The sequence below is a fragment of the Micrasema longulum genome, unplaced genomic scaffold (assembly GCF_059751315.1).
Source record: "Micrasema longulum isolate JH-2025_06_02 unplaced genomic scaffold, ASM5975131v1 h1tg000251l, whole genome shotgun sequence".
Classification (NCBI taxonomy): Eukaryota; Metazoa; Arthropoda; class Insecta; order Trichoptera; family Brachycentridae; genus Micrasema; species Micrasema longulum.
The window spans coordinates 551,364-562,612 of record NW_028277456.1 but is presented as its reverse complement, the minus strand read 5'-3'; the positions used below and the strand labels follow the sequence as shown (position 1 = coordinate 562,612).

The 11,249-nt window shown below is 31.8% G+C and overlaps 1 protein-coding gene across 1 annotated transcript; it reads left to right on the top strand.

Moving 5' to 3' along the window:
* Positions 1 to 3,502: 3,502 nt before the first annotated feature.
* On the top strand, positions 3,503 to 10,189 carry LOC148283272 (serine/threonine-protein kinase Nek7-like). The gene is made up of 5 exons (XM_088223814.1): positions 3,503 to 3,880; positions 4,258 to 4,477; positions 6,098 to 6,300; positions 7,860 to 7,973; positions 9,222 to 10,189. Exons 1-5 carry the CDS (start codon positions 3,623 to 3,625, stop codon positions 9,387 to 9,389), a joined length of 963 nt encoding a protein of 320 aa, XP_088079940.1. The 5' UTR covers positions 3,503 to 3,622; the 3' UTR covers positions 9,390 to 10,189.
* The last annotated feature ends 1,060 nt before the right edge of the window (positions 10,190 to 11,249 follow it).

Below are 11,249 nucleotides of genomic sequence, written 5' to 3'. Positions count from 1 at the left end.
GAAAATCGTTTTAATGACAATAAATCATTTATGTCTATAAATAGTCGTTTACTTGCGGCCTAACACCTAACTCTCTCCGTGCCACGAAGACGAAGAAGACCAGGAAGCCCCAAATGCGATGGATGAACTGCATCAGCGTGGATATGGAAACGTTGCAAGTGGGGAACTGGAGAGGAAGGGCAGCAGACCGACAAGAGTGGAGGAGACTCCCCGATGTAGACAAGGCCCACCCAGGACGGTCGGGCTTATGAAGATGATGCATGTTACTAAAAGTTTATAGTAGTTCTTTAGATATTTTAAACATATTTAAGCATAAATAAATCAATAATAATTTAATATATATATTTTTTTTTTTACAGAAACATACAGTCAACAATGATTAAATTACATAGTAAAGACAATAAATAAAGACAGACCAGCGAAGTTTCTTAATAAAAATCATACATATTAAATTATGGTACAACAAAAGGGTGTGTTTATGTGTATTTGTATTTTATTTTATTTTATTTATTTATTTGGGAAAAAAAACGACCGTTTTTACAAATAATTCATATAGAAGATAAGTACATTGGAACTTCAATTGTAAAAACTGTCGATAATCATTTTCGACCGCTACGTAAGTTATTAATCAAGTGTACACATTAAAATAACCCAGTAATATAATAAAATTCATTTAAAAGTTAGTTAGTAATTCAGAAACTGCAAATAAAATATGTAAATATTTATACCTAAATAATAATAAAAAAGAAAAAAATATAATAATAAAAAAGAAAAAATAATAACAATAAAAATAAATAAAATTTTAATTTATATTTGATAAATAGGTACATTTACAAATACATTTTTTCAAATAAGAAAATAAAAATAAAAAAACAACTTGCGTAATAATATTGAAGAAGGTACAAAACATAAACATGAATGTACAATTTTTATGACATTCTCATATATTATACGGGCGTATTATCAACACCTATAAGTAATATTTTATATTTTATATTTAGTATAGGAAATATGAAAAATGTCTGCGTGACCAGAGAGAACGGTAATGTAATAATGACATGCTCTATAGAAAAAAATATTATTTATTGAATTCGTCCTGGGTATCGGCAAATTAAATGTAGTTTGGAGTCTTGTCCTGTTGGGCATAAGATATTCTAAATAACTCGTAAATATAGGGCAATCTATGACATTGTTACAGAAGAGTGATCGGCAATCATTCTTCTGAACTCCAAAGTTCGAATTGCATTTGGAGTTCAATGGAATTTGTATTAGTGTATAGTGTATAGGTTTGTTTGTGTGGGAGTAAGTGTTCAGGTGTGTGTAAGCGTAAGCATAATTGAAAAGCAAGTGGGGACGTATCGCAGCCAGATAGAATGAGTCAAAATTTATTTTTAAACAAATTAAGGGGCATGTTAAATATATCAATAGATGAAAAAAAAGAATTATAGTTTGAGCAAGAACGATAGAGGAAAGAATATTGTGCATAGTTAGGGCTACAGACTGGCAGATGAATAAATATTTATTTCTTGTCATGCGAAAGGGCGCATATTATCTTCCTCGCTCACTATTTATTTAGGAACCGATTTGATACTCCACAGTAGCTCTGAAAGGTTCATTTATTTCACCAGAAAGTTAGAAACCTCTCACTCGAAAGAAATGCAGACTACGAATAATTGAATATAAATTAATTCACATAACGTCGTTGCGATGGTCAAAAAAAACATTTATCAAGGGGTTCACTGTTTAAATCATCTCCTTATTTTTTTTAATGTAACTTAACACAGATATTGCCAGCGCAACGACGATAAATTAAGCATGTCTTATATGGTTAAGATTGCTTCCAATAGGTACACAAATTGATTTGAAACTAATTATGACGGGAGAGTAAAAACAAATATGTCATAGACATGTAAAAAAACTGCCACCAATCTGTGAGCAGACAAAGAAAGGAATTTTTTTTAGTAAGAATATTTATTTTCACGCTTCGAAAGTAAAAAACAGATTTAAAAAATAGGTTTAATGAGACCATATTGCGCATATCTTTTCTTGAACAACAATCGACGTATCTTTTTTCTGTTACCCACTCATAAATACAACGATATGACATCGCATAATATCATAGAATTAAGAATAGTCCAGAAACCGCATACGCACATCAACTACTCATAAATGGGTAGGCTTACGTTTTGACCCATTAGTTTATTTGTAGACGTCGCTCAGTACTCAACTCCTGATTTAATTTCAACTATGCCGTGTTGTGTCATTTTAAAGTGTATAAATACTGCTAGGATCTTAAAGAAACAGGATGTAATCACATTTCATGTGTAATTAGCAAATGAATGTGTATATAACAAATGCATTACTTAAAAATTGAATTATTTTTCCATCTGTCATATTGTCAAAGAAACAAAATGGAAATTTCGTTAGTGTAGCCAGGGTAGTAAAATTTTTTACCCTATTTTGCTCATCTAATGAGAGAATTAACGAAAATTGGATTTCGGATTAAACAACTCTGTGGTGGACATTTACCGACATTATCTTAAAAACATCAAATATTATTTAACATGATATAAAAATATCCGTTTTATGTAAATTAAAATTTGTTTTATATTTTAAGTTTAAAGTTCATTAATTCAATTACTCTTATCAAATGACCCTTTACTTATCTACTCTGTTGTGTCAATCAATATTTCCGCGTGCACAATATATTTATTTTTTAAATAACAGATTGCTATTTTTTTTACCTTACATTTGTGTTATGATTTTTTTTCCCCATCAAGCAACATTACGCTGCGACCTCACGAATGCTCGCGGCGAACGTAAGGCATAGTGGGGGAATTATTGGACACAGTCCGATGTATTCAAATATGATTCTACGCTCCTTCTGGACAATTCTTAATTCTATGATTTAAAGTATTTGGTAGGCGACTGTAAGTTACTAATGAACGTGATTAGGACTTTTGAATTATTAGACCATTAAACTATGATAGACTTTTAAATACAATTTGGGTGAATCAACTTTACTTTTTCAACTAGTTGAAGATTCAATTATTTATTTAATTTTCTTTTTTCGTGGACTTATTCAGTCCGTTAAGGCATAATATTTTTTTTTTAAATCGAGGCGAGATCTGGACTACTTTAGTGATTGTTTAAATCTAGAAAGACTTTCACCAAAAGAGTCTAGATCCTCCCTCGATATTACAATACGACACAATCGGGACATTGAAGCACGCAAGCCATTGTTTATGCTGAACTTATCGAGGAAATTATATTATTGAATCATAGTATTTTTTTCAACACAACTCGTAAAGATTACATACGTAATTTGCTTTTTTTCTAGTGAGTTGCAATACTGGATTAAATTTAGAAGGTCAGAGATCAGTATCATTATAAAAACATTAAAATATTGATAAGTGGGTGTATGCACGCTATAAAATAAACAAAGCCCGACGTGTTGACTTATTGATTTACACATTATGTTATATTTAAGCTACCATGCCACTCACTTCGTGCAATTGTTGAAAAAATTCATGCAGCATAATATATTTCCGTAAGGTCCAATAAATGAGCAAATTAAATCTAGTTGAGAGGATTTCAGCATAATGAAATATAATAAATAAGTATGATGCTGACGCCAAGTAAGTTTACTGATAAAAGTGACGACGAAGAAGTGGGACTATCCTCGACTAGCGGAGGGAAATATCGCTCGTTGGAACAGTTCTATATCGAGAAGAGGATTGGACGGGGTCAATTTTCGGAAGTTTACCTCGCCATCGTCAAAGAAGAAAGAAAACCAGTTGCAATCAAGAAAATACATTTCTATGACATGGTAGATGCGGCTGCACGTAGTGACTGTCTCAAAGAAATTAATCTATTACAGGTAGGTAGCGGGGGCGAATCGTCTAAATAAGCGATTATCCACAGCTTACCATTATATTTTACTTTAGATAATAATATTTTATAGTAACCGTGGATATTAATTATTGTTTATTTCTTGTGTATGCAGATGATTGGTAGAATTCCATAATGAAATTTGGTAAGATATCAAAAATAAAAGCCTTTTATTGGATTTAATTCTACATTAAAAAAAGAATATATATGTGACGCGTTTCGTCTTCTTTGGACATTATCAAATTGACTTAAATGTTTAAAAAATATCCTTATACACTTACAATAATTGTTCTTTAACGTTGATAATACCATACATATTTCTTTTTTTTTAATTTGGCTTTGTTTGTGACATCGGTGACATTTTAGCAACTGTCCCACGTGAACATAATCTCGTACCTGGGCTGCTTCGTGTCCTCGCGCCGCCTGCACGTGGTGCTGGAGTTAGCCGGGGGCGGGGACCTGGGGCGGCTCCTGAGGGCGGCGCGCCGCCGCCACCGCCTGCTGCTGGAGCGCGTGGTGTGGCGCTACTTCGTGCAGCTCTGCGCCGCCCTGCATCACATGCACTCGAGAAGAATCATGCACAGGGGTAAAAAATTATACAACCGATATCAAACGAATCAAAACAATTTTAATCAAATTAATTATGTGTTAACTAAATTAATAAAAAATAAACGATTGAAAATACAGCAGAACTCGAACTATCCGAACTCCGACTATTCGAATCGCTGATTATCCGAATCGAATTCCCGAGTGTGACCACATGCAACTTCTCACTGTAAAGCCGATGCGCGACTTGGCTGCCCGGAAACGGATGACAGTCAAACAGCTTACTTTGAACAAGATGTTCAGCAAGCAATGACTTTCATTTACAGTACCTACGGTACGTACATACTGTACTAATGTACAGCACTTGTAACTACGCTTGACGTGTAAAAGTGTGACCTATTCATTTGATTAGTTAAAAGCACTTTTCTTTAACAATAGTTTTTTCTCCCATTTTCAACATACATACAGTAATTTTTTAAATATATATATATATATTTATTTTTTTTTTTTATTAAAGAGGGTAAAACATGAACAGAAAATATAAAAGGAAAAATAATAAAACCCACTAAACCGCGAAACCGGCTTGTCCGCAGGTTTTTTATTTTTCCTTTACAAAGAGAAACGTTAGAGAAATTATATAAATTTAAAAAGTAATTTAAACATTATTAAGAACTAAAAGCATACCTATTTTTCACACAAAATTTATTTACAAAAATTAAAATAGATGACATAAAATGATAATCAATATAATTTAATTATTGTATTATCCGTATTTCGATTATCCAAATAGGGTCCGGTCCCAATTTATTCGGATAATTAGAGTTCTACTACTGTACATATTTTAAAAGCCAAATCAATAAATTATTTACTTATCTTTCATACGACTGTACGTAATGCGCCATTTATCTCGTTGCATTTTACACTTTCGCAACTAACAAATAAGTGCTGACGAATTCAGACTTTTAAGGTGATTCTAAACGAAAATATGAAACTAATTATTCATGAAATAATTCCATTTTTACATTTATTTTCAATGGAAATTTTACAAAACTTGGTTTGCGGAATCTTTACACTATATTGATTGTAACAAATACCATAACAATTATAATTTAGGTTATTTTCACAAAATCGTGTACAAAACAAAAAATAAGATAAATAGTTTCATATTTTCGTTTAGAATCACCTTAAAAGCGAGACTAACTAGAACTCAAAACAACTTATTTTAATGTTGAAAGTATTCAATGAGTTTGCCAGAAAATATCTTTTTATATAACCAAATAACTATTTTTTATTTTTGTAAATTGGTATTTGCGTTCTTATATTATACTAAAATATTTCAATTTTGGGGGTTATTTTCAACGTGTTGCGTTTAATAACTCACCGTTAAAACTGGGAATTAAGTTGGGGTAGAGTGGGGTAGACCTTTGACCTACAACCCGACACTTATATATCGATATACATCATCCATACCAGTATTATGCTATACCAGCAAAAAATGTGTACTGGCAAGCTTTCACAACAACTCGTGTGTGAAATTTTTGCATGATGAATGCATTAAAAAAATATTTAGCCTGAAATTAAAATAACACATTTAATTGGTGAAATGTCAGAATAAAATAGGCGCATGTATTTTTAGTGAATAACAATGCCATTTTTTTAGATATTAAGCCTGAGAATGTGTTCATAACTTCTGAAGGGGTGGTGAAGCTCGGCGACCTCGGCTTAGGGAGGTTCTTTAGTCACAAGACCATGGCAGCACACTCCCTTGTCGGGACTCCTTACTACATGAGCCCCGAGCGTATACAAGAGAAGGGATATAGCTTCCAGTCAGACATCTGGTCCTTGGGCTGTCTGTTATATGAAGTAAGATGTTCTTGATAATCAACAAACCTTTACAGAGAAATGCTGGATTTAACCTACCAGAGTATTAAAAAAAATATTGAAATCTGGACCTTTAGTAGTGTTCTTTTTTTTTTTGGACCACAACAGGCCAAGTAGGAAGTTCGGTGGTTTTTTTTTATTTGTAAATGAACTATCCAACTATGCCAAAATTAAAAAAAACATATATGTATGGTATTATATATTATATAATGATTTTTTCAAGTTTTGTAATTTTGAAATGACTCCGCCTGTGGTGTCTGCTAATTGGTGAGTTGGCTTCCCGGAAACCAGAAATCTGTATCATTGATTGATTTGGAAGAACTTGTGACGTAGTTCAAAGTAGGTCATTTTTATCAGTTTTTTCATACATTTTTGAGAAACATTGCCACACAATTATACGCTTTAAATTTTACTGCGTGTAAATTTTTCATATCCAATTTCCCGTAGCACTTAACTTTCTCATTACAATCATAGTACAAAAAACCCAGACTTGAGAAATATCATTTTTGATTTTTGAGTTCTCATCGGGAGTCGGCCCTGAAGCCTTCCGCACGTGAGTCAAGCGTCTTAGCCATTTCACCACGAAGGACGGCATTTTATGTGTTCAGTACAGCACAACACACACATACAAGTATTACAAAAAAATGATTTAAAAAAAGGTATACGAACATGTAATCCAATATATAGATAGCTAGAGTAGAAAATATTAGTCTCTCTTGGAAGGCTGTTCAACAGATCAATTATCCTCCTCACAGGCAACGGTTAACAATTTAATATTCCTGAATGCACGATCAATTATTGGTCCTACATTCGGGAAGAACAAATGGTTGTTTTGCCTAGCTCTTAAGTAGTTGTTCGGTGCATATAATTTCATGGGCTTCAATATGTCGGGACTATAAATTAACCCGTTAAGAAGTTTAAAGGCCACCATAAGGTGCTCAAGATATTCTATCTTAAATTAACATTAATGTTCCAAATCGCGCCACCCACACTTTTTTTTGGGGGAACTACAGAACCAATACCAACCTATTCTTTTCACGAATATATAGAATACTTAGGCTTTACAATTAAGTATCCAAAGATAGCCTGGTTATATAAAAGGAAATAATTAGCTCACTTTTTGACGAAACTTACTGACAAGGCAATATCTTGTCTTTATTCGAAAAAAATATTATCTTTGTATGTTTTGTTGTTTATATGTAGTTAACAGTTATTTTGAAAATACTTTGTGTACATTTAATTCATTACTGCATATATACCAATAAATAAGGGTTTATTAAATAACCTGTTTGTTGGTTTAAATAAAATTTTAAAAATAAGCGGAGCAATGTTCCTCTAGCCTGCAAACTTGTGACACCAAGCACACCCAAAAGGAACGCTAATGGACACTGAATGTTTTAAAAGTCTTTACTTAAACTAACTAATGCACTGTAAACATAAACATGCATAGAGTGCAAACTATACTCATGTATATTTTTGTCATGGATGGGAAATGAAAAATACTAGTAAGATCTTTTTTTATTATTTTACACTTTTTTTAGATGGCAGCTTTACAATCACCTTTCTATGGAAACAAAATGAATTTATTTTCTCTAATTCAAAAAATAGAGCAATGTGATTATGAACCACTACCAGCCTACGCTTATTCAGAAAAAGTAAGTATTAGAGTCAAATAATTTTCAATATAACTCACATATTGTTAAGAAAATAGAACTATCCTATGCAAATTAAATAAGCATTTAAGAAAACTTATTTTTATTAAATTAGATTAAAATGAATAAATTAAAATATATTGAAAGAGATCAATAATTTGTATGTTCATAATAACTATACCAGAGCGAGATATCGTGCGCTATTCTACGCACCCAGGTGTACGAATGCAAATCAGAATTCACCTATAAATAGGGCAATTCGCTTGCTGAATATGGCTTCGGTACACATGGACATATTTTTCTATACATATGTATGCAATTTAGCAGCTATCTCCTTTATATGCATTATCTTGTCATTTGTAATGTTTTTTTTCCTGAGGTTCACAGTTTACGTTATGTAATGGGTTAAATAACCCGTAAAATAATGCTGACTACAATTGAGGGTACTATTTGCAAACCTAGCAAAATCCATATTTCCTTATTTTGAGCAAATCACAAAAAACTGAAACAATACTTAACTTCAACTTTTTTTTTAAACTTAATTTTTTTATTATAATCAGTAAATATTTTATACATAAGCAGTGATGACATAAGCATGATTATGTCAAGAAACAGTCGTGAAATAATAAAATTAATTTTATACATTCCAACTTTACAATACTCAAGTAGAGGTTGCCATGTTTGCAACCAACCTGATAATTTGAAAGTCAAGTTCTTACAAATAAAGCCATACTTTTAACTGACAATGTTATAATTATTGTAAAAAATTGTAATCTGGATGAGTTTCAATTAATATCTCACTTTTTTTAGATTTTGGATTTTGCCGGGTTTGCAAGTAGTACCCTCAATTGTTAAATAAATAAAAATAAAATCATTTAAACTAACACTTATTAGACCTGTGAGGCTTACTTTTGTTGTGTGTATTCTTCATTTTTAAATTAACAAGTAAAAAATGTAGTTCTGTATTTCAGTAACAAGAAATAAATGCAAGAAATGTAAAGTCAATTAATTTTAATTTTTTTTTTTTTAAATAAGGGATTCAGCTCTCTTCGCTTTTAAAAACGAGTATACAAATAACCAATATTTTGTGTCATCATGAATTCCACATGACATTTTGTTTTTTATTATTATTAAAAAGAGATAAAAAAATAAATATGTGTATTTGTCGAAGTCTTGTTCATTCTGGGTAACACTCTTTTTAACATATAATGTTTATCTCTAGTCTCTTATGAATGTCTTTATTTTTCTCAGTATCGCAGCTTAGTGGCTGCATGTATCAAGCCGGAGCCGCTAGAAAGGCCGAGTATAAGCTATGTATACTCAGTGGCGAGACAAATGCACTCCCACTTAGCTACTGAAGAACAGGTTCCATCCACCTATGAACCGAGTGCATCCAAACCTTATTCATTTGCTAAATAAGCATAAAAAACATATTAGATACGACAATCAAATTTATTATTGTTCTATTGTCTCGTCAGAAAAATGTATATAAACAATATAATGTTTACCTATTTTAAATACGAGTTTTGCTAAATTAACTATGCAAATGGATTTATGTTCTATACGATCAAAAGGTGTAGAAAACAAACAAGATATAAGAACGTGGAAGAAGCTAAGATAATATACCAAGATATTGAACACGTGTGGCGTTCCATCCTCCTGTCCACCGTTTTTAGGAATATGTCATGATGGTAGTAAAGTAACAATATTAATACACATTTGACAACTCTCAACAAGTTGAAAGCCTTTTTTAGATTTACATTTAAGTCTTGAAATTATATTTGAGACCCAATTACAATGGTGAACCACAGCATTGAACACCCAAACTTAGTGTATTTTTTACAGTTTCAACACAAACATGTTTTTGTAATACAAAGTTGGGCATCAAAAATTCTAGAAAGCAAAGGGGAGAGATATAGAGCTCCTGAGCCTGCATCCGTTGCATGTTGTTCAGCATTTAGTAAAAAAAATTAGAACCATTTCAACGACAACTTGTGGACTGTTCTATCTCAGCACGACTTCTTGAGCTGCCCAGACGATATCTTTAATACGGATAAAACATTGACTTCTAAGAGACCGACCCCATGTCACCTCTTTGAAAGGCAAAAAAACAAGTTAGTCATTTACAAAAACATGTTTTAAAAAGTGCACAATAGTATTAATGTAGTCTATAAAAACTAAAAACCAATACTCAAAGTCACTAATACACATCATGATACGTGGAGAGAAAGAGTCTAAAACTAGTAATCCCAGCATGGAAAAGATCCATCTCTCTCGGTAGGTTGTTCAAAAGACCAATCATCCTACACACAAGCATTGTGAACAGTATATTTGTACTGCATTCAGGAATAACAAATGGTATGTGTTGCCTAACTCCTAAATAGTTGCTCGGTACATATAATTTTATGCGCTCCAAAATGTTGGGATTATAAATTAACCCGTTCAGAAGTTTAAAGGCTAACATAAGCAGGGCAATGCTTCTTTTGGCACACAAACTTGTGATACCAAGCATACAAAGGAACAATGATGGGTACTGCAATGGGTAGTATCTATACTCTCTCGCGTACAGGTAACGAAGAAACTTCTTCTTTATTCTCTCCACTGTTAGTGAATAAGTAGCTTCTTCAGGCCCCCACACCACCGCACCACACTTCAAAATGCTACGCACTAAAGTTGTATATATAAATTTGATGGTATTCAATTCTGCGAAGTGTTTAGGATTATGTATTACAAATCTCAATATCTTGGAAACAGAACGACTCATGTTGACAATGTGACTAAAAACGACGTGACGTGACGTAAGTTTGCTTAGATAATTCTATAAAGACGCTAAAAACAATACAATAATTACTTTGTGTCTTTATTTTGGCCAAAAGTTAAGTTTTACATTTTGCCCTCCCTTTCTCTATATTCACGATTCAAAATAATAAATTATTTTTTATCAAAGGCACATTTATTTTGAAATATTTTACGAAGAATACTATTATATTTGTCTTGTAAAATAAATAAAAAAAACAATAATAAACAACTATGTTTCTTTTTCATATACCAACAATGTTAAATTCAAATTTATTTGTCATACAAATCAAACCCCACCGTAGTGATAAAAATATGATGGAATGAAGGTTTTTTTATATTTGATTGTGTTAAAAAATGTGGTGAATTTTTCAATAAAAAATTCATAACTGAAAAAACAATGTTTTTTAATTTTATTTTTCAAGAAAAATTTAATTATATTATTGATTACCAACACTTCCTAACATTTTGATAAACTTTATG

Coding starts and splice junctions, on each gene's coding strand:
- LOC148283272 (XM_088223814.1), top strand. CDS start 3,623: ATGATGCTGACGCCAAGTAAGTTTACTGATAAAAGTGACGACGAAGAA. Junction 6,301..7,859: donor TGGGCTGTCTGTTATATGAA/GTAAGATGTTCT, acceptor CACTTTTTTTAG/ATGGCAGCTTTACAATCACC. Junction 7,974..9,221: donor CCTACGCTTATTCAGAAAAA/GTAAGTATTAGA, acceptor TATTTTTCTCAG/TATCGCAGCTTAGTGGCTGC.